Source organism: Scomber scombrus, chromosome 16 (assembly GCF_963691925.1).
Source record: "Scomber scombrus chromosome 16, fScoSco1.1, whole genome shotgun sequence".
Taxonomy (NCBI): domain Eukaryota; kingdom Metazoa; phylum Chordata; class Actinopteri; order Scombriformes; family Scombridae; genus Scomber; species Scomber scombrus.
Genome location: NC_084985.1, coordinates 27,538,435 through 27,563,055, shown reverse-complemented (window position 1 = coordinate 27,563,055; position 24,621 = coordinate 27,538,435). Strand labels below are relative to the sequence as shown.

Below are 24,621 nucleotides of genomic sequence, written 5' to 3'. Positions count from 1 at the left end.
AGATATTAAAATCTTATTTAAAAATATTTGAATCCTATTTTTCAGTTTTAAAACTTTAGTTTACACTTTGAGCAGTCTTCAGCCTTTTACATTTCAGTTTTAAAGTTATTATTTCTGACAGGAATCTTACTTTCTAAGTTTACCACCAAGCAAGAAACTAAGGCAGCAAAAACAATGACATAGGATTATTTAAACACTGTTATTTATCATTTTAGTCATCATTAATCTATCTTCTATAGATCAAAGATTCTTCTCCTGATCCTGATTCTCATTTTAGAACTATTTGTGTTGGTGACAGTGGCTCATACATAAATAGTAGTAAATAATAGCAAAACTAACTGCAGTACAATTGTATAGTTATATGAGTTTTTAAAGTGTCAATGATGACAGTTCTACTTTGACACTTCATTTTGAGCTTCACTGACTGGAATGTCTGGCTCCATTCAAACGGACAGATCTCACTGACCATTCATAGGCCTAACAGCACCGTGTTAAAAAAGATTTGGAAAGGGAAATAGTAAATAAAGATATAATGATCATTGTGCAAATCACAGTGGTGCAAGAGAAAAATGGCTTCTTTATTCAACCCTCCTGTTGTCCCTGAGTCAAGGAAGGAAGGATGGGAGGGAGGGAGGAAGGATGGAAGGGAGGAAGAAGGAAGGATGGGAGGGAGGAAGGAAGGATAGAAGGGAGGAAGGAAGGAAGGAGGAATGAAGGATGGGAGGGAGGAAGGAAGGATGGAAGGGAGGAAGAAGGAAGGAAAGGAGGGAGGAAGGAAGGAAGTTAGGGAGGGGTGGAGGAATGAAGGAAAGGAAGGAAGGAAGGAAGGAAGGACGGAAAGAAAAGAAAGAAGGGAGGAAGGAAAGGAAAGGAAAGGAAGGAAGGTAGGAGGGAGAAAAGAAGGAAGGAGGGAGGGAGAGAGAAAGGAAAAGAGGAAGGGAAGAAAGAAAGAGAGAAGGAGGGAGGAAGGAAGGACAGAAGGAAGGAAGAAAGGGGGATGGAGGAAGGAAAGAAGGAAGGGAGGAAAGAGAGAGGAAGGAAAGAAAGAGAGAAGGAGGGAGGGAGGAAGGACGGATGGAAGGAAAGAAGGGAGGGAAGGAGGGAAGGAAGGAACAGTCAAAACAGACGGGGTCAATTTGACCCGGGAGGACGACACGAAGGTTAAGAATAGTCTGGATGGTGCAAAGTGCAAAGATTTGAATACTCCACACATGTGCTGCCAAAAGATGTGGAAAACACATTTGCGTTTATACTGAAAATGCTGTTATGTTTTCTGTAAGTACTGTAGGCTTATTGTTGCCTGGTTTTACTTTCTATGTTAAAATAGACCTGTGAGGATGTTTTATACTCATAATAAAGCGTTTCTCACTGTGGTGACTCACCGGTGGCGTTATCCAGAATGCGCTGGACAAGGACAGGATACTTGGAGATCCGCTGAGTCACCAATAAGATACATTCCTGAACACCATGGCACCGTAGCCAGGGTCCTCTGCTCACCCTCTGCCCAAAAACAGAGAGAAACACCTACTGACAAAATGCTAGATCCAAAATACAAGATCCTGACTGTCATTTCTTTATCTCTGTGTTTGAAATGCAGCTTGGAGAGACTTTTTTAAACCAGGTCAGGTCAAGAGGAAAGCAATTGTGGTGTACTATAATACATATAAAAATAAAAAGTGAGTCATAAAGAATATACTGAAACCCGATATGAGTCAAATAGTTCTGACTCATATAGTGAGAATGACAAATGGAAAAACCAGAAGCAAAGAGAGATATAGGTGTCTTTGTGGGTTTTTGTGCATGGTGTCATGGATACCACTTGTTCTTTATTTTACATGCATACATTATCTCATCATTTTGCAAGCCACTAATTTGTTCCCGCCCTTTAGCTTCCTTCATAACGAACCGTAACCTTGAGCTTCCCCACTGAAAAGGCAACACCAGGGTCATTTTTATATCCTGTTTGGTCTGTGAGTGTATCGAGTGAGGGTGGGTGGGTCAGAACAACAACAACAATGGAACAAGTGGCACTAAAATAAATATGATGACTTTTAAAAATCAGTTTGGTTAAATTATTAACAATAACAACAGTCGATTCTTTCCTGAATCAGAAGACAAAAAGTTGACATTTAAAAATCTTATACACATCTGACTGCTGCATACAGTGTAATGTCATACCATGTCTTATCTTTTCTATTCTTCAAGACAGAATACAATGTTGCAGTTCAGTGTAGCAGACATTACTGGGAAATATCATTTAAAAAGTAACATACTCCCCAACACTGCAAAGAATCTACAGTTTCATACCATCAGCCATCAGACTGTAGAACAGCAATGTCTTCAATGACATACTTGCACATGGAGGGGGTAGAAAACAAACCAGAATGAGAGTTTATGAGAAGATCAAACTGTGATGTTGTTTTTGTGATTTAAACTCCACAAACTCCCAGTTAGTTCAGAATGCAGAGTTAGTTGTTCGTTCAACGATCTGGAGTCCTGGATTTTATGGAGGTGGTGGACGATTTTATGCTGAAGCAGCTTATTTTAGGGTAAAAAAAAACTATGATCAGACTCTGTGATCAGTGCTGTAGTGATCAGATTTTCAGGCAGTAATTAATTCCTCTGTGATCAGTTTGACATGTTGTTTGATGATGTTTAGAGTTTCTGTGACGTGAGATTGATGGCTCTGGACAGAAAATGCATCATACTGTAACACTTCTAATAAACCATACTACAGCAGTCATATCCATGTGGGCCCCTTAAGGGTTAAATCTGGGCTGCAAATATGGGTCCCAACTAGGTTTGTTTGCAGTTTCCACCTGTGTTTGCCCATATGGGCTTCAAATTGGTTCTGACAGGGTTTCAGTTGGGGCCCAACTGGGTAAGTTACACGAAACCCATGATATGTTTGCCCATATGGGATCTAAGTGTGATCAGAATGGATCTTAAATGGGGCCCATTTAGCCAGCCCATGTTACTGAAACCATGTGGGACCCACAAAATCTGCGCTGTTTAACCCTCATGTCGTCCTCCCGGGTCAAATTGACCCCGTCTGTTTTGACTGTTCCTTCTTTCCCCCCTACCTTCCTTCCTTCATTCCTTTCCTTCCTCCCTTCCTTCTTTCCTCCCTCCCTCCGTCTCTCTTTCTTTCCTCCCCCCTACCTTCCTCCCTTCCTTCTTTCCTCTGTCCTTCTTCCCTTCCTCTTTTCCTTTCACCATCCTCCCTTCCTTCCTTCCATCCTTCTTTCCTCCGTCCTCCCTTCCTTCTTTCCTTTCCTTTCCTCCCTTCCTTCCTTCCTTCCTTCCTCCCTCCCTCCTTTCCTTCCTTCTTCCTCCCTTCCTTCCTTCCTTCTTCCCTCCCTCCTTTCCTTCCTTCTTCCTCCCTTCCTTCCTTCTTCCCTCCCTCCTTTCCTTCCTTCCTCGCTCCTTTCCTTCATTCTTCCTCCCTTCCTTCTTCATCCCTTCCATCCATCCTTCCTTCTTGCTCCATTCCTTCCTTCCTTACTCCTTTCCTTCCTTCTTCCCTTCCTTCCTCACTCCCTTCCTCCTTTCCTTCCTTCTTCCTTCCTTCCTTCCTTGACTCAAGGACAACAGGAGGGTTAAGCCCATGTCCACTCAGTAACCACGTAGCCCACATTTAGCCCATGTGGGGCCCACATTATTATACATATTATTATAATCATCACTTCCCTTTCATTTACAATGCAGCACATGTCTGTCTCACCCGTATGAAGCACTGGAACCTTTTGTCTCTGGCCAGTAGCTCCTTGTACAATTTGACAGCCTTTAAGTGACGGCTACAGAACTCAGCATAGGTCTTCCGCATGTCATCTGCGCACTGACCTGAGAACTGACAGAACACACACACAGGTTATTACGGCTGTTTTTGAGCGTAAGTGAAAAATAACTCAGACTTAAATGTAGAGGAACGACTTTGTCCGTAGAAACTGAGGCACTGTTCAGACCTGGTATCTCTTATCCAGATGTGGGTTGACACAATATCTAATATTTGCTATATGATAATTAAATGAGTTTTTCCTTATCTGAGGGTTTAAAGATTGAGGATGTTGCATTGCTGTACAGATTTTAAAGTTTGTGTTATTGGACTATACAAATAAAATTGACTTGACTTGACTTGATATTTTATTTCCAGTTCTGTGTCACTGTGCCACTCTGAATGGGGTAACTCTTGGTCCGCTGGTATATTTTTTCTATATGTGAGAATGCATCCTCACCTGCTCGATAAGTATGTCCCCCAGTTGGTGAATGGTGAAGTTGCGACTGGAGTCAGGCTCCAGGCTGATGTTGCGTCGCAGGAGAAGTTGTGTCAGGAAATGGGAATGTATGCTGAGCAGCTGGTCCAGGCAGGGGAACATATTATGCACAATGCCAGGGTCCAGCTGGAGCTCATCCAGCATGCCCTGCTGGAATACCCGTTCCATTATGCGCAGTGTTCGCATGTGATGCACCTCTGTCTGTATCAGCTCTGAGAAGGACACATACACAGGTCACACATCACACACACATCGTCATCATATTATTGACTGTAGCAGCCATACCGTACATGCAAGAGAGGAATAGCCTAAACTGAACATCTGACACGTTAAAAAAAAAGAATTACAGTATGTCCTGCTACAGTAAATAGTATCTATGTAGTATTCCAATGTATTGTATATTTTAATGTATGTACTGATCTGATGTAATAATCAGCAATAGTTACCATAGATGACATCCTGCCTCTTGATTATGTTTTTGCTGTGTGACTGCAGGTAACTGCTTTCCACGGCCATGCTCCAAGAGTCAGCCTTAAAGTCCTGGCCCTCGAACTCCATCTCCTCCATCACGGAAGTGTAGTAGCTATCTCCTAAACAAGAGAGAAAACCATCAGCATAAAAGCCCTGAAAGTGAGAATCTTGATTTTTATCTTGTGCATTTGATATGAGCAATTTTGCATGTATAAAGAATGATTTGATAAGTACAGTTTGCTCATGCTTCTTTTAATGATACTACTTTAACTGAACCTTTTAGACTATGGTATTTCTATACCAAATCACACCTTACCAGCTATGCACCCCCAATCTCACTTTACTCCTGTTATACATATTACTACCTATCTAATCCATGTACCACGGGTCAAGTCTGACCAACCTTTGCACAACACTTTAAACATAAGGCAACACTTTTCTGTACCTTAACCCTGAGAAATTTCTTTTGTTCTGGGCAAATCAACCATCATGTTATGAAAGACATTTTATTGTGAATTGTTTTTTGAATGTTCTGCTACCGTCATCATTGAGAGATTCCATTGATATAGCTCTGTTTCTGAAGTTGAGAGAGTCTGTGGACTGAGACAGGATCCTGCGCAACCCCAGGGGAGAGTCATCATTCAGGGTTCTGCAACACATACATAGAGATATTAGTACATACATTACATTAGCAAAACCAATGACACATAAAACTGTCAAATTAGGAATTATAATTCAGGCATCAAGTCACAGAGGTAATGTGTAACGTGGTCTGATGCAATGCAATTTCCAGAAATGCAATGCAGGGAGTCAGGAGTGTCTTTAAGCAAAGGTAAGCAAGCAGGAGAGAGATAGTAGGGCCGGGTTGCTTGACAGATGACTGGCTGGAGGTCCGTACAGGCGATCAGCTACTGATGTTCAGGAGTGGTGCAGCTGGGGTGCCAAACAGACAGAGGTGAAGACCAGGGATATCTTCAGAGGAAGCTGGGCAAGCAGTGGGCTGAAAAATTGGGCAGGCAAAGTGCTGCTGGGGTGACGTGCAGGTGACTGGTCGGGGAAAAAGGTTGATGCAGTTAGTGTAGGAGAGTCTTAAATGGTGGCTGAATGGAGGTCCTCGATGGAAGCCACCAGCAGTGACAGAGGACAGATAGACAATGCAGTAGTGGCCAGGTGAAGACCAGTGGTGGCCAATGGCTGTGACACACCACTGAACAGCAGAGACATCAGCTGGTGACTGCTGAGCTGGCTGGACAGCCAACTACTGATGACTACAGTGGATGTTTGCAGATACCTGATGATCTGGCTGGAAGTCAATGGGGATGGCCAGATGTGGCTCTGGGCAGTGGAGAAGCCAAGGAACTAGGTGGCAGAGAAAACGTTTGGCAGCCATGGACCACTGGAAAATGGCATGGTGAGCTCCAACTGGACATCAGTGTGGCTCCTAAACTGGTCCACTGAAGGGTGCAAGAGATAAAGGACCAGTGTAACCTGGCAGGGGGCTTACCAGGTAAGGGGTAATAGGAAGCAGGGAGCTAGCTGACTCAGGTAAAGGCAAGAAAGCTGGTCTGCTCAAGCTAGGCCTAGGTCTAGCTGACTGGCTGGAATACAGGCTGGTGGCTGGCAGCCCCAAAACTAGCAGAGTGAATAACAGGCCAAAGACTAGCAGGCTGGTTGATAGCAAGTTTGATACAACCAAGCCAGAGGTTAACCACTGGAGAAACATGCTTGGAACTTGTTGGTGAGCTGCTAAGGTGTTCATGAAAGGCTGCAATGATGGGTTAAGCCTCCCATTGCTGGTCTGAGGAGGAAGCCCTACATTGCTTAGATCAGGAGAAGGGTTTGAATCAAATTCCCACATGAAGAATGTTCACCTATGAGTGAAGAGCTTCAAGAAGCATGGATCTTCATTATAGAAAATGTCTTTGGACACCCCAAAATCCTGCCAAGGGTTCATACTGGCTGGTTCGTACTATCAGGGTCATGAATATGAGAACAGGAAGAGGATCCAAGTGCAGACACCAAGGCAGGACAGGTAGATTTAAAGGACTTTAATGAGTCAATGTTTGCAAAATCAAGCTTACAGTCTGCAAAAGAAAGACACGAAATACGTCTGGAAAACTATACATAAGAAACGTCCTTTCTAAGATATATAAATATCCTCACCATCAGTAAACTGACCATAACAGTTTTCAAGCAATCCCAATGCTGACTTCTGGACCCAAACCTGCACTCATTTCTTCTCAATGACTTTCAACACAAACATGTAGCTCATACAGTACAAAGCAACCCACAGAGTGCAACACACAAAATGTTTGGGATTGGTACATGTATTCAATAGTGATTCAATTTCAAAATTTAGTAATCAATAGCTGAACACTAAATACTATAAATGATAATAAATAAATGCTGAATATAATTTAATTTTTACTAAGGGGGTTACATCGGATCTTAATATTTTCCTCAGGATGGTTTTCCCCCTGATGACAAACATATTACTGCAGTTGTATATGCATTTATGAATATCATAATTTTAACATGGCAGTCTACAACGTACTGACTTTGAATTTTCAAAGTTGTACACTGTCTTGTGGTGTCAGCAGTTTTCATCAGTGTGTCATGTGCTCGGCTTGTGCAAGTAGCCAGTGGCATAGGCAGTTTAGGCAAATGCTAGGGGTGCTATCCATCCACAGAACTGTCTTCCTGTGTTTAACATTTTTCAGTCCCACTCCAGGCACATCTAACTAATGAGAGGAGAGGGTGTTCTTATATAACCTTTAATGATGCATATTGGTCCAATTTAATTTTTTTCTGTGTGAAAAGAAACCAAACCAGGGAAAAAAAAGAAGCTCATTCACTGATTTGAAACAAAGAAAAGAAACCATAAGTTTGAAAACACCCATAGGTTTAGTTTAGGAAGTCTGTCTTACATTGTATTGCAGCTTCTGGCCAATGAAAATGAGGCTCACCCTGCAATGTTGTTGCTGGAGACACTCTTGGACAGTGATAGGCTGGAGCGACCGCGGCGGGATCCTAGCAGAGACTGTCTGAGGCTGTCAGAAGGGTAGATGGCTGAACTCGGACGCTCGCGCATTCCTGTACCTACGGAAGCAATAGGTCCATACTTAGAGGAAGGAGAACAAGACAAGGAGAGAGAGAGAGAGAGAGAGAGAGAGAGAGAGAGAGAGAGAGAGAGAGAGAGAGAGAGAGAGAGAGAGAGAGAGAGAGAGAGAGAGAGAGAGAGAGATAGAGAGAGAGAGAGAGAGTGGCAAGAATAAGATGTGGAAGGGTGAAGAGGAATATAATAGTCAAAGCAGCATGTTTAGGAGGAAGGTAAAACATGTGAGTATGAGGTAGGAGATAGGTGAGGAGCAGTTTGATAATGAAGGAGAAGAAAATGTTGAGCAAGAGGGAAATAACCAGAAGAGGAGGGAAGAAAAATGTGAAAGGCAAAAGGAGGAGACAGTTTATATTCAAACACTTGGTGTTTAAGTAAAGTTCTCACTTTTTGTGCGTAGTGTGACATTCTGCAGGGATGAGTTATTCCGCATTAGGGCCATCTTCTGCTGCTGTGTTAATAAATAACAGTAATCAGTATCTACCATGTACAATAGCATTCTTCTACTCTATTTCCCATGGTGCTTGAAATTACACATTTGATTGAAATTGATTGACAGCAATCTGAATGACAGCAATCATGTTTCATGTCTTATCTGAGCTATCTATCTAAATAACATTTAACATTGATTTTTAGTATTTTCTGCTTCACAGGGTCTGGTAAATAATATAGCATTTTGTCAATCATGCATTCACATGTTCACGTGTTTGAGTAATTAGAGGTGTAGTAATTTGTGGTGTTGTCTTACCCTCTGTTTTACTTTGGCACAGTTCGGCAAAGTGTCTCGACAGCGGTTGTGGATGGTGACGTTACATGCTGGGAAAAAATAAAGATATGATATAAGAGCAAAACATAATGAACACAAATATATCACATAATCTTGCATATATTTCAGCATTGCAGCAACCTACTATACTGAGAAATCAGGTGAAGGAATCTGTTTGTGTGTGTGTGTATGTTTGTCTGTGTGTGTGCGTGCGTGCATGTGTGTGTGTGTACTCTCAACACAATGTTTTGACGATTTGAAAGACAAGATTTTAAATGAAAAGCTAACATTTGAAACTTAAATCTAAAGTAAAGATCTTCATCATATTATTATAACAATTGACACCACCCAAGAGACCAGCTGAGACAAGTGTATATGTATGTGAAAAAAATCCAGGACAGGGAAGGGATAGAACATGAGTGGGGTCAATTCAGGTGAGCAGGCTGTGCACAACCTAAATTTGACAATGGATGACTCTATTAAATATGTAGCAGAGATGCACCAATTTTATGATACTGTTGAGGCTGTATACTTTTTTCAGACCAAAGTACTAAAAGAGGGTCACTCCTTTCCAGTGTTATTTCATCTGAACTCTAAGAGCATGGTAACATTAACCTGAAATGTCTCTGCCCCGCCAGGTGGTCCTCAAGGTGTGATGCCTTTGCTGCCCTTAGATACCAGCATGTATATGTCATGAAAGCTCTAACTAGAATCAACTTTCTCAGCAAAAAAAGGGAGGAACAGGATGAAGCTATAGCCCTAGACAAATAAATCTACTATGTTCTAGTTACACAACAACAACAAAAAAAAGGAAAATGTTAATGCAGTGCCAAAGATGTTTCTCCAAAAAGCAGTTGCTTTCTTCCAAAACTATCTGCATACTGATATGACTTCGACTAGGTCAAGTGTACAACTTGCAGAAAGATGGGGGAGCACAGAGTGAGTGTAACGCCACTGTGATTAACTCTGTGAAGATGAAAGGCTTAGTGATGGCCATTTTAGAATTAATGTCTTCAATACCTTCCTGGACATCATTATCAGCCAGCTTACACACCTTTCACTTCTATGCGTGAAACTAATTACCCTTTTAAGGCTATGCATCCTGACACACTAAACAGTGCACAGGATGATGCACAGTGCCTCATGGACCAATACAGCAGAGATTTATCCCCAACTTTCCATAATCAACTCCTTTGCATTCAAAGTTTGCTTTAAGTCTGAAATAGCCTACTGTGAAGGATCTGGCCAAGATGCTCATTATCGACCACAGCTCAATGGCAGCATCATTTAGTGATGTTTGCACAGCATCGCAGTTATACCTCACCGTACCTGTCACTGTTGCGACTGCAGAGTGCTCACTCTCTAAGCTCCAGGAGATAAAGTCACATTTGAGGAGCAGCATAGGACAAGACAGACTCATCTCAATACAGAACAGCAGAGTCAGAAGTTTGGACTTGAGCAATCTTGTTAATAATTTTGTTGAACGCAAGGCCTACAAGATGAGCTTCTAATGGGTGAATGCAGGTTTCCCTTTCTCTTCTCTGTTATGGAGTGGAATGAGGCATTTTAATCTATAGGAATGCAATTGTTACCTCTCATATGTTGGAGAAGGCTGCTGTGCCATTGATAATAATTGATGGGTGATGCATTCTAAGTGATTGTGTGATCAGGTGCCATCATCCATTCATTCATAGTGTGTAGGCCTATGATGAATTGCAGTGATTTTCTTGGTGGCTATTTGTTATATGCTTATGGACATTGTACTAATTTTTTGGTGTATGCTGGCCAAAGCTATTTCCAATGTTTGATAGATCAAGAAATCATGCTGTGGTGGTTTGAGTCCAGCACAGGCTATTACATCAGCTTTGATAAATGGGAGTTGTTTGGTGAGCCTCTCCATGGTGACCTAGCACTTGTCTGCTTTGGAGTGGTTGTGTGTGTCCGTGCATGTATGCACATGAGTGTGCACTTGTGTTTGGGATGGGGGGGTCAAGGGTTCAAGAAAAAACATTTGCACCATAGCCAATCACAATAATGTTACACTGCTGGCAAACATTAAGGGTGTTTTCACACCAACACCATTTAGTGCGTTTAAATCGAACCTTAGCTCGTTCGACTCCTTGTTTTGGTTTGTTTGCGTCGGGCAGAATGCAACAATCACACTCAGGTCTGCACCAAATTAATCGGTTCGAGACCACTAAAAAGAGGTGGTATCATTTGCCAAAAATGACCAGAGGTTAGAAATAACAAAGTACTTCGTTACTGTACTTAAGTTGATTGTCCAGGTATCTGTACTTTACTTGAGTATTTATTTTTCTGTCCACTTTTTACTTTTACTCGCTACATTTGAACCCAAGTATCTGTACTTTCTATTCTTTACATTGTCAAAACAGGCTCATTACATGTTTCAACCTCTGTGACTTTATAAATAGAAGACATGACGTGCAAATATGTGATAGAAAACCAATCTTTTGTTTTTCTTTTGGTGTGTGTGCTCCGTGCCGCCCCCCTGTAAGATGCCGCCCTGGGTGACTGCTCCTATTAAAATTTGCTGCTGGAAGGAAAGTCCAACAATGTGCAGACAGAGCAGGAATATGACAGCAGCAGTGACACTACTGACATATGAACACATACTGTGCACTGTGCACAGTTTATAGAGGTCCATTATAACAGTGATCTGTGACAGTTAGTGAATCAGTGAGGGGAGATTAAAAAATGAACGCCTTAACGCTGTCAGCCCTAATATTTATATTATATACATTATATATTTATATATTCTGTCTGAAATTTGGCTTGCAGCAAAACTAGACTGTGTCCAGTGATTGTTTTTTCAGTGCAGGTTGTTAACAAGAGGAAAACAAAGAAAATAGTCCTATATGACCTATGAGGAGTTGTCAGCTCAAGCATTATGTATTATGGTTCGTTAAGAAATATGCATATATGAAACTGAACTGTACCAAAGTCTGTAATTGTAACAATGTATTGCCTGCATGAGGACTAAACAATGGAGCTATAGGTGTGACAACGCCCTAAGATAACCACAGAGCGTTCGCCAGACTGCTCTTTGTAGACAGCTCTACTTTCGTTTCAGTTCAGCACCATCATGCAGCAGCAGCTGAATGTCAACCCATTTAGCATTAAATTGTATCACTCTTTTCAGTGCTCAATGTGAGTCAAATATCCTGCTTCTCTTCTATCACACAGTAATAGAGAACATTCTGTCAGCGCAGTTAAAGGAACAGGTCAGCTGGTTCACACTGAGGATCATGGGTGTTATGGTACTCCTTCATCTCATATTATTGAAAATTATGCTATGTGTATTAATGTTTGTGCTTGTGTAACATGGGAGGATTTCGCTGGTCTGCAGTTCTTGGAAGCTAGGAAAGTCAGTCCTACACAAAGCATGAAACATAAATCAGCAGTGGGGTCAGCACCACAGGCAGGCATGCCGGCTGTCTATTGTTATAGTGGAACTAAGGAAGGATAAAGAAGGCTATTTATATTTCCTGGTTGTACCATATGTGAGTAACAGAGGGGGGGGGGGGGATTATGGATGTAGACTATAAAAATGTTTCTGGAAGCCACATAATGTAATTGTTTATGGAGTTATAGTGAGAACTGTATTTTATGTTTGCTTGACCAAAAAGTATGTGTATGCGTATAGTAAACCCATTTTGCTGATAGTTAAGTCCACCCTAATTCCTCAGTGGGAGGGTCTATAAGAAGGTTGGGCTAGGTGTTGAGGGGTTGTTCTTCTTCTCTAAAGGTCAGTAACAGGAAGTTCTATCAGGGAAACAAAGCTTTCTGAAGCACAAAATCAATTTGAAGCAATCGCATTGAAAATGGTTTACTGTTTCAAAGCATTTCATGCAGGTATAATGGCGACCCCAACTGGGAAACGGTTGGTATTACACTTGAATGGCTGATTTAAATCTGAGAGGTAGAAAAAGTAGCAAAAGCATTGCTAGTAGACATGACCAGTATGAGAAGAGGAAGATAACGAGGAGAACTTGGAATCAGTGAGAGGATGGTAGATAAGAAGAAATGGGAAAATGTGGACATACGCTCAATTCAAAGCCAAGAAAGGCTATAATCTCTGATTAACAAAGGAGAAGACAAGTACCGTAAACAACGGTGGACAAAATGCACCTTTAACGCAATTTATTTCTCAATTAAAAGTGGGGTGCGTCTTATACACTGGTGGAGTATGAGATTGGATCAGGATATGATCATAGTTATGTAAAAGAACAATAACTCTAACTTTAAAGATAATGATGTGAGCGTCCACACTACATAACGTCCTGTAAACAGCGGTGTCAGGCACGTGCTGCACGTTGTGTCTGCAGCTATTGATGACCCGTTACAGCTGTATGCTGTACAGAACATTAAAAAAATAAAAGCAGGCGGGTTCACTGGCAGGTGCTGATTCAGTGTGATGATCAGAAGTATTTCAGACACTAGTTCGGGACATCAGCAGATGTTGAAGCGCGATATGCAAAAGCGCACATGAGCAGCCTTTATTGAGGTGTGGCAGCGACACACGGTATGAGCAAAGATCTGAAGAATAAATGATTCACTAACTTTGTTGTTTTTCCACTGGATGGATCAGAGGATGATGATTTGTTTGACTCTGGGACTGACACAGAGTCTGAGGACAGCGTACAGCGACAGCTCTGATGAAACGTTTTTGGGACTCGACTAAACACACAGGTACACACTGTATTAAATATGTAAAGTTACCGTGTTCTTTTAAAAGGTTTAATTGAAACTAAATAACTACTGGTGTCTTCAAATAAACCAGCCTTTAATAGAAAAGCATTTTCTCAGCATGACACCCCCCAAAATAGACTGGGTTTTATACACCGGTGCGTCTTAAACCAGTTTTTACGTTAAATGTTAAATGGACTGCATTTGTATAATGCCTTTCTAGTCTTCCAAATACTCAAGGTTCTTTTTTACACTACCTATACTACCCTTACACACACTATTCACCCATTCATACGTTGATGGCAGGCTGCCATGCAAGGTGCCTGCTCATCAGGAGGATCTAATTATTCATACACTGATTGGCACAGCCTACAAGAGCAATTAAGGGTTCAGTGTCTTGACATGGACATTTTGACATGTGGGAATTGTACTAATCTTCCGATTAGTGGACAACCCGCTCCACCTCCATGGCCACAGCCGTGCCACAGTCTGTGCTGTGCCATCTGTAAAAAAAAGTCCATTCAGTGGGTCCAGAAATGAAACTGTCTAAACAATCTGATGAGGGATTGATACTCAGTTCAATCTTCTGTGACAGACATAAAAACAACAAAGGCCTCATGGAAAAAGGGTTTTAAGCTTGGGATGACTAAAGCACATATACCAGCATCACATATATTGGACAAAGGAGAACACATTCATTATACAGTAATCAATCCAATCAAGTGCAAACAACATGCAAGATATTTCACTAATACAGTTATCAATAACCAATCAAATCGACTGTAAACAACTGCAAGGGATTTCATTACAGCTTATTAGAAGGCTGAGCGCCATAGGCCAGTGTATGGCTTTGAGCATGAAATGGACTGCTATTACTTTCTCTCCCCCTGACCAGCTGGTACAGCACCCTCTCTGTGTTTTAGGACCTCCTGATTTACAAATGAAGCACTGGTTGGGTCAGTTATATGAGCACAATTTGGCTTCATTGAACACAATACAGGACGAAACCAAGCTGAATGGAAATACAGTCGTAAATGGCAGAATAGCAGAGTCAGGGAGGTTAGTGTTAGTGTGCAGGAGAGACAGGTAGCGAGATGCTGTGTGAGCAGAGCCAGGTTAGCATTAAGTACTACAGTGAATGTTCAGTTTGAGCTACAGTTTGTCAGATAATAAATGCTACAGCTCTTTAAAAACATGGATGTGTCATCTGTGCTCCCTCATGACAGTCTGGAGGCTTGGACTGTCAGATGTACCAGTCTGTTACATATTTCTTATCTTATCTTGATAGCTACAGATGAAGCCACTACAAATTTCCCCTGTTTCCGTGATGGCTCCTTGGCCGCCCCTTGATAGGTCCTTGACTGGCCGATAATGGAATACAATATATGTCAAACAGAGCCATTTTTACTTTGAAATTCCTGTATAAGCAAAGAAGTACCGAAAAGTGTTCTTAACCTCTGAATATGGTAAATAAATATGACTGAGGTTGTTTCATCATACTTTCTGAGGTAAGAAGTGAATGCATGTAGAATATGACAAATCAACTCAAACTCTGATCCTGCTCAGTGTGAAATTTTAAACTGAGAGCTGATTGGTCAAACCTCAACCAATCTTCACATAGTTTTTTCTCTATGATGGCTGGTTATAGTACAGCCATTCTTGTATACACAAACACTGTGATTATGTGCATGCTGACTCATGTGATGTGTCTAACAAAGTAAGATACACTCCAATTAAATTACTCACTACTCATGTCAGTTTTTCAATAGATACATTCAAACTCTCACTGAGTTAAGAACTGCCTGAACTTTTACTTCCACTTGAGTACTTTTTTGATTTAGATTTTTTTACCACCTCTGACTGTATGTGTAGATGCAGGAGTGTATAACTGTGTGACTTACTAGGGCAGCTGAGTGCCTCCTTGGCAGTGATGCTCTTGTTACATGCTGAACAGAGCGTGGTTCCTGACACCGTCAGTGAGGTGAACAGGTGACCGTTGCTGTAACGCGCCTCCCTCTCCCTCGCCGCCTTCTCTCGCTCCCTCATGCGCTCTCTCTCTTTATTCTAGAAAAGGAACAGAAACAAAATGTGAAAATGACTCACTGTATAGCCTTTATGTGACTGTCACAAAGTCAATCAGATGAAGTTGAGGTTTTTTAAGGGAAAGCAGAAGTTATGCACAACATGAGTACAATGACCTCTGTCACAATGTGACACAGTGCACAGTAAACATTACACAACATAGAGGCAATAACCATTTTGTCAATAAATGAAAAACAACAAAGAAAGAAAGACAATTACACACTAAACTAAACTAAACACTGTTCGGGTAAAATTTGACCCAATTTGACATTTGACAGCTGCAGAAACACCCCAAATATTATTCTTTTATTCTGAAATTTGACGACTTTAACTATAGTGGCCCAAAAATGCACAAAAATGAAAATATCTTAAAATATTATACTTTTGTATTGATGCTACAAATGTTTGTCCATTGAGTCTATTCTTGGTCAAATTTGAGCCGTACTATCTATTGACATGTGTTTATGTTAAATGAATAGTTAATAGTTTTAATCATTCTTTTTATGATGTAGCAGTGAAGACTGATGGCTCTAATGGTTATACAATAAACCCCACACTTCCATAAAGTTCTTGTCATTTTCACTTTACATAAAATACATTTACATCATTATTGCTATGTTATATTTTCATGTCTTAGGTCAAATAGGACATGATGATATTGTGTGATAGTAGCTGTTTTTTCTTCTCTCTCTGCTCTCTGAAACATGAATCATTTAATCACATTTATTGATCAGTCAGATCCACTATTGATGCTTTCTAAACACATCTGTGGTTCAACATTTGGTATAGACACTTTTCATGAGAATTGACCGAGAACGTACTGTGATGGTGTAGTAGAATATAAAGAGTATGTAAGGGTTAATGCAGTCTCATTCAACACCTGTATGCGTCTGTGGAATGGTACACTGTAAGCTTCCTTAATTAAAACTGTAGCATCATGCTGCCCATGCTGTTTCAGGCTAAAAACTCTTCTTACAGAGGACAATAAGTCTATTATACAGTATTAATATCTGGTATAGACCAGTACAAAGTCCCTTTTCCACTAATTTCACGATAGGAGACCACAACACCTGTGACTATGGTTACTGTACATATATAAAATATGGCAACAGCTATTTTAATCTTGCAGGTGCAATGACAAGCGTAGCAGTAGGTCTTGGGCAGACCTGGTGTCACCAGGTACACCTGCTGTTTTAGTTCTTGCATGTGCAGCATGGGTGAAGTGGAATATAGATCTTAGGATGTGGGGAATAACAAATACTTTCTCAGCAAAAGTATTTGTTTTTCGCTGAAAAAGTATTGGGACCCAATGTGAAAAGATATCACATTGGGCCCCACCACCACACACAGGTCCCTCCAACCATGCACAATCTGTGTAACCACACCTCTACCTGTGAAGGCTTGCAACTCTCTTGTAGTCCAATACTAACTATATAATATTTACTGACATTGAGCTGTGATAATATAACACTGTGTAGACATGCAGGCAACATTCTGCATACAAATAAAGCTTTATTTTAATGTTTAATTATAAATGAAATATTCTATTAATGTCTACGTTAATTCAAATCAAACTACTGTTCTAATATTTTATAGGGCCCCTGTCAGTCACAGGCCCTTAGAATTGTCCCCTGCTTATACCTCTATAGGTGCTGAGTCAGTGATGTATGACAACACATGAATAAATAGAAAGACATTTCTTCATATTACTGCCTTCAAAATGCAGAGTGCCACGATGTGAACATACATCACCACACATGTGTATTCATTTATCAATTAATGCACCACTAATTAGATTAAATGAGTTCACATCAGATTGTATCTGATGAGACACAACAGCATTTTCATTTCAAGATCCACATAGTCTATCTGATAGCTGATTCCCTCCATATGTCTATATTTAATCTTTCGCCATCCTTGAAGGACGTTCACTGCAGTTTCTTACAGATGTCAGGGAACCACCTCAGGCTCTGGTTCTGCCCTCATGTACAAATGTAGGATGCAGTCAATGCAGCACTCTGCAAAGCCTAACATATAAAAATATCACACTGTCTCACAATCTTTATAAAAGATGTGAGGCTGAGTATAGGTCAGGTATAATCATTATAATTACATGAAGCTATATATTACTACATTAGTATTTGAAAAAACGATGAAACAAACTAAATTAAAGACCTTTAGTTAAGTTTAGAGATGGTTTCTGACATTCAGCCACAGACAATGATTGTGTTGAAATAAGCGTCAGTCCGTTCTTATTAAGGGGTCGTCATCACATTCCGATCAATGTCTGCTAAAGTGGCTTCTTCTGGCAGAATCATCACTGTTGCATCACTCATGTCCTATTCTGGGATACTTGATGAATTCAGACCCTTTTTTTGGTCCAGCATCTACTCAAACTACTGCTGCTATCCTTAGAAACTTGGCTTCCAGACATTCTTGATAACTTCTTGATACTGTATCTCTAATCTTTCTTTTCTGTCAAAAGTACTGCAGTGGTTTTGATGATGATCTGTTTGAATGATTTCAGTCTGGATTTCGTTAAAAAAACAAAAGAGGGACATGACAACATAGCACAGGATAGACCGCTCCTCTGTGCTCTGCTTCCCTTACACTTATAACCTTAGGTGAATTAAAGTCTCACCACACCCATACTTACTTCTGCTTACTTCCATAAACTTCTCACTCCAGCACCTACTGTCCTAAAACATCCTCCTTTCTGTCTCACAGCCTCTGTTCCCTCCAGAACCAAACACCAGGCTTGGTGTGGTTGAATGTTTTTTTCCCCTTTCTCTCTGAACTTATCTTCAAAGACTCTCTCTCCAAAAGTTTGAGGATTTTTTGGGGGTTTTTTTTGTAATATGTCATGTGTCACGTGTTAGGTGTTCCACTTTGAGGACAGCTGTAAGCCCCTGCGAGGATTGAAGTGGTCCAGTAACCCAGATTGAGTCTTAAGGGGCTTGAGAAGTTTAAGTTTAGCCTCCCTGACCAACATATTACTGTCAATGTCACACACACACACACACATACAGCAGTACAGACACTGAGAAGAGATTCATAAAGGAAAAGCATAAGAACGTGTGGGATATAAATGAAAAACATGACATGAAAATCAGCTCTAAGTAATAAGTGGATAAGCAGTATGGGTGTAATGTTTCGTGGTTGGGAGGAGGGGGAGGGGTGCAGTGCTGGGGAGTAACTAGTAATGGCGTTACGTAATTTAAATAGAAAATAAATATAAGTGTAATCTGTTCCAGTTACTGAGAAACAATGTGTCATTAAATGACAGTTACTGATGAAAATGTTGATAACATGTTAACTTGTTACTAAATACATATATAGCTGTTTTTAGTTTGTCGTAAACAATATTTAGTAAATAAATCATGATGCAGGTTTATTTAGAGCACACATGGACTTAAATGGTGTCACAGTACCAATTAAGCTCATGAAAGACTTTTGACTTTTTCATCAAATATCTTTATTTTATATTCCAAAATCTACATGAACTAATGAATACATGAGAGATAAATCTTCTTTATAAGAAATGATCTCTCTTATAAATCATGTCAGTATCCATGAAAAACAGCTGGACTTAGATTTTGGTGCTTAATGGGAACATTTACCCTAACAGCTGATAACATTGGATAGACCATTAGAAAAGTCATCAAATGTAATAAGTTACATTACTTTGATGAAGTCATTGAAATAGTTACATTACTTATTACATGTTAAATAGAGTAAGTAGTAATCTGTAATCTATTACATTTCCAAAGTAACCTTCCTAACCCTGGTGGGGTGAGACCATACTGTGACAGACAAACAAACAAAAAGTTCACATGGATGTTATCCTGATGAAGACCTTACAGGAGAAATACTGCATTAAAAAAAGAAACTTGAGAGTTTTTCAGATTTCACTGTTCAAAATGAAAATACTATGAGGGATATTTACTAAACCTGTTTTATTACATAAATTGTATATTATACCTTTTTTTTCTCTGTGTTGTGAAGTTTAATATAGCAGGTGATTAAAAAGACAGGTTTAAATAGTCAATAGAACTGCCTACACATAGATACACTGACGGATACATTTATATCGTTAGAAAACAACATTGACAATAATAAGCAAACATATGTGTAAGTTGAATATTATATGTAATTATATGTAGGTGTGGTTCAGTTCTGTGTGTAGAAGAGTAGACAGGTATTAACGTTGTTAGGATGAGTGAAATGTGACAATACAAAATAAATGAAGAAAAAAAAACGTTAAAAAAAAAGGAAAATTGGAGAGAGAGGCTGACAGCTGACGGGGGGGGGGGGGGGGGGGGGGTACATTTGATACACATTTTGATGTAAGCAAATGTAAAAATTTGACCTGTATTGTTATTTTTGACCTGTAAAAAAAAAAACATGTTGTATTCTTCATATTCTATTAAATGTTCTCCTGTAACATACAAATAGTGATTATAATATTAGTCTATTTTCCATTTGATGAATCAAACAGAAGGATTAATCAGACATTTATTCATTAATTAATATAATTTATGAACATGAGTTGATGTAGAGACTAATTATAAGTCAGAATATGAACAGTATGTTCGTACTCAAATAAAAATATAAGTGCTCAGTTCACCAGTTCCATAGAGATGATGAGATTATGATGTCATCTTGGATTTCTATGGTGTTGATTAAAAGAAATCTGAATATTCATGAATTGTTTGTTCTTTTTTAGATTTATTTTTGGGTTGTTTTATTTCCTTTATTTGAAAGTACTTGGCATAGTGGCCAACAGGAAACATGGAGAGAGAGAGGGAGAGGGAGAGAGAGAGAGAGAGAGAGAGCGAGAGAGAGAGAGAGAGAGAGAGAGAGAGAGAGAGAGAGAGAGAGAGCGCAATGACCTGCAGCAAAGGTCCCTTGCCGGAATTGAAGGGTTAAAGACGTGATGGTAAGCTAATACCTTGCACTAAATATTGAAATGTAATAATAAAACACAGATGTAATTGGTTGAAGGGGACATATTCTGCATATTTTCAGGTCTATACGTCTTTGCATGATTACAGTTCAAAAAAACTATACTGTTGCCTCTCAGTTCAGCCTGTTTGAATCATTTCTTTTCGCCAACTGGTCTGATCTATTCATGTTTGAGCCTGAATCAGATTTAGAACACGAGAGTCGACAACGTGAACAACATCAGCAACATAGAATATTGAACAGATGGCTGTTTATGGACGTGTCAGACAAGCAGACGTCATCTCATTAGAAAAGTACAAAAAACATTGCAAATTAAGTGATTTTATTACACAAGGAGCATTTTTACACACGCTGACGGGACGTTTGGGAACCTTTACCATGTTTTCATGAACATCCAACGTCATTAAAGTATGTAAATGACAGGAAGTCACAAAAAACATCATATGTTCCCTTTAAGATTTGGGTTGGCTTGTATTGATAAAAGCCTGCACTCTTACTTCAAAGCCACAACTTTTCTTCAAGGAGACAAAGTTTTGACCCAAGTCAGATCCTTGTCAGGTCAAAATGTTTGTAGGTCTGCTCAACCGTTTGTGTCATGATATCTGCTCAAAAACATCATCTATTTAACCCATTTAACTTTTTGGGCAATCTTTACCTCTTGTATGAGGTATGTAATGCACAAAAAGACCATCAGATTGTGCTATGGTTGCTAGATACAGACCATCATTGACCAACAAGTTAAAAGAAATATGTCAAATCTGGCTTCTATTCACCAATTTCCTCTGTATCCAAAATGCACCAGGGTCCAGGTTTCTGTACTGGTTTGCACGTTCTCCGGTCAGGTCAGTTTTCATAAATGCCCCTCAGTCTTTTTCTCCTTGGTAAGTGCAATTGCGTAGCCTCAGTAAATCCAGCAGATGACATTATCAACATGTCTTAGGGTGCAATGACCAGCGCAAGCAGAGCTCTGACTGTTTGATAGTTTCCTGACCTTGAAACTCAAAGTCCGAGTGGTATTTTCGAGACCGGCACGGAGCACACGGTGCACAAGGTGGGAGGAGAGGTGTAGACATGTGGGAGGTTTATTTAAATGAAGCAACACAAAACCAGTTGTTGTAGTTTGGTTGACATTTGGTCCTAAATGTCGCACTAAGAACAGACGTCTCAGAATCACATCTGTTTGTGGTGCAACGCCAATCTGCTGCTGATTTAGTGATTTTATCAACGAGATCAAACTAAATACTTGCTGCAGACATGTTGCAACAATTGATCAATGCAACAAGTCAGTAAATCATTCTTCATTGATCTGTTAATGAATGTCGGTGATTCTTACAGTATCGGCTGTCCACTGCTGCTTTATACTGTATGAAAAGTTATACGTATGAGGTGAGACACATTACAATTACTGCTGAAATAGCGTCAGTCTGATATAATACATATAAGAAAACAGCTTCACCATCTTCTATTGAAAGTATAGTGGCTACCTGATGAAAAATCTTACTCCACCTGTCTTGTGGTGATGTATGTCATGTCCTGACGCTCTGAGCTGTCTGTACATGTCCTGGAGAAAAGTTTTTGATTTTGGTTTGTTGAGCTGTCATTATCATGCCTAACTGTGATTGGCTGAGACAGTATTTATTACACACCAAACCTGCCGATCTATATTCATCTTCATTCAGCACCTTCTGCACGTTGAGCTGCTGCACAGATATGAACCAAAATATGAAGTGTGCACCTTACCTACCACCTAATGCATGTTATTGCACTTGTGTGTATAAAGAAGTGACCTTAACATGTCTTCTGCTATTATTGTGTGATCTTGCAAATGAGGACGATTCACATTTGTGTCTGTAAAACTGGTGCAAAAGTGAGTGCTTTTTTTAATACTGTATATTGTTAATACACATTTATGAGGCCTTCAACATTCACAAAGACAAGCAGTAATATCACACACACACACCCACTGCCATTTCTATGGCAACAGTTGCTATAGTCAAATATCCAGTGAGCAAGCACACTGTGTACAAGCAAATATACACACCACCACCTACACTCACAACTACACACAGATTTCTCCCCTATATCTGGATTAGAAGAGATGTACAACTAGTGTAGCTATATTAGGGCCCATGGCCTAAAAGGCCTGTGTTCCTGTCAAAACGAGCAGGCCATGTGTCACAATCAGGAAATGTTTGTGGCTGAGAGTGCAAAAGGCAGGGAGTGACATACAAAGAAGGAAGTGACACTAAGACAGACGGGTAAAAATTGCACAGCACAAGTTATTATTAATGTCACATCATTTAACAGAAAAATGGTGGTGATGTTTCCTGTCCTATTTAAACACTATGTAGTAGACAGTAACTGTAGTCAGTCAGATGCCATTACCAGATGTTATTCTCATTGTCTATCATGTTAAGCTTGATGACGAACATAATGCCAACTCACCCGCAGGTTGATCTCTCTCATCCTCTCTTGCCGCAGTTTTTGCAGATTGGTAACTCTGGACATTGTGACAGTTTTCACAATGACAGATTCAAAGGGAGGTCAGAAAATAAAATATCCACTGTTAACGTCTGTATGCTTCTCTGTGGACCACTCAGATCCCTACCAAAGAGAAAATAAGTAAAAACCCTTTCCGTACTGGCCAACTGTAATGTGCTTCTGCTTCTGGTGAAGTGGCTGTTCCTGTGAGAAATCTGACTTCTGAATCATCACCGCCCCCTCACACACACACACACACACGCACATATGCGCGTGTGCACACACGCACACACTCTGCCAAACAGTGTTCAGCTGTCCGTGAATGCCTGATAGACTATTATTTGCTCTTTCCCACATCCCAATATGAAACCAGGTTGAAAATGTTGAAGTTTTACAGCATATGTTCACACTGAGGGTAGAAAAAAAAGGTTTGTATCAGCTTGTAAATTTATCAAAACTGTCACAGAATACAAATTACCTTTATGTCTGATAACAAGGGGTTTGTGCTGTTTAATGAGCCATACCCATGACAGAGACTGAAACTGCTATATAAGCGTCTGAAAGTATTCACTTCCTGTAATTGGTGCCTGAACAGATTGTTTTAAAAAAAAAAAAATTCATTTAGACCTTTCCAGTCATATCAAAAACCTGACATCCATACGCAGTGTCAGATGATAAGTGATTAAATGACAAGTTATTCCATATATTTATTGTTCATTGTCACACACTGTAATATGTATGAGCTATCAGCAGAGGGCTCTGCATAACATAATTCTAATAAAAGTCTTTAGGTTAACACTGCTATAGTGTTACATAGAAAGGTAGAAGCTGGACTCAGACAGCAATGACCATATCTGCTATGAAACATGCAATATACACCCACACACATACAGAATGGAAAGTTATTTTCAAGAATTAAACACAACTAACTAATATTAGTCAGGTCTCCTGTGGTGTTCCCAGGCTGTCCAGTCAAATAGGTGAGAAATGGATTCCATATAGTATCTAAAAAAAATAGCATATGGAAAAACAATATATTTTTTCATGTAGACTACAGCATACTTAATAGTACTAAATTCAGTCAACCAGGATTTAAAGTGTAACAACAGCTGTAACAATAACTGTAGCAATACAATGAATGACTACTGAATTGCTACAGTCTTTGCAATAGGTAGGTCAGATGGAGAATGTCATTTTTTCAATTTCTGGATCTGGTGTGAATTCCATATCATACATGTCAGAGTAGCACCAGTATACTTTTGACAAGAGGTTTTTGGTTTTGGGACAAACCCTAAGCTGTTGATCTAGGGACCCCTAACAAGTCCTGCACCTTACACATAAAGAAGACACTGATGGATATATAGAATGTGATTTCATTAGAGATAGTCGATGAATCACTTTCTATGAATTAATTCATGTGTTGAGTTGACAGAACACAACTGAATACCTTGAGGGCTTTAGTTTATCAGATGAGAATATTAACCCCAAAACATCTTTGAGATGCTTTGTCAATGGACCATCTGAAACAAAGGCCAAATAAAAAACAAAGCCTCTAATACAGGGATGGAAGAAACAGGGATATCTTGCTCAACAGCCACACATGCAGAGGTGGGTATGGACACCTTTTTGGGATAATCATTGTGCTGGTAATCCAGAGTTCTAGCTGCCCAACAGTAATGTTGAAAACTTGGTAGAGCCAACCTCAAAAGTTTTAAGTTAAAAAAATTGGAAGATTTCAAGATTCATATACAACAATTCAG

General features: G+C 39.9%; 1 protein-coding gene across 3 annotated transcripts in view; it reads right to left on the bottom strand.

Annotated features, from left to right (window-relative positions):
* Positions 1-23,053, bottom strand: part of arhgef1a (Rho guanine nucleotide exchange factor (GEF) 1a) — a 40,969-nt gene extending 17,916 nt beyond the window's left edge. For 2 of the 3 annotated variants that reach the window (XM_062435585.1, XM_062435586.1), the window contains exons 1-10: positions 22,826-23,053; positions 15,235-15,397; positions 8,609-8,676; positions 8,248-8,311; positions 7,712-7,844; positions 5,285-5,394; positions 4,721-4,864; positions 4,236-4,486; positions 3,725-3,850; positions 1,383-1,500 (exon numbers count right to left, since the gene is read on the bottom strand). In XM_062435585.1, coding sequence (XP_062291569.1) covers positions 1,383-1,500; positions 3,725-3,850; positions 4,236-4,486; positions 4,721-4,864; positions 5,285-5,394; positions 7,712-7,844; positions 8,248-8,311; positions 8,609-8,676; positions 15,235-15,397; positions 22,826-22,888 — 1,240 coding nt within the window. In that variant the 5' untranslated portion in view covers positions 22,889-23,053. Of the gene's footprint in view, positions 1-1,382; positions 1,501-3,724; positions 3,851-4,235; positions 4,487-4,720; positions 4,865-5,284; positions 5,395-7,711; positions 7,867-8,247; positions 8,312-8,608; positions 8,677-15,234; positions 15,398-22,825 lie in introns of all 3 variants that reach the window. The other variant, XM_062435587.1, reaches the window with a different exon arrangement.
* Positions 23,054-24,621: the final 1,568 nt, after the last annotated feature.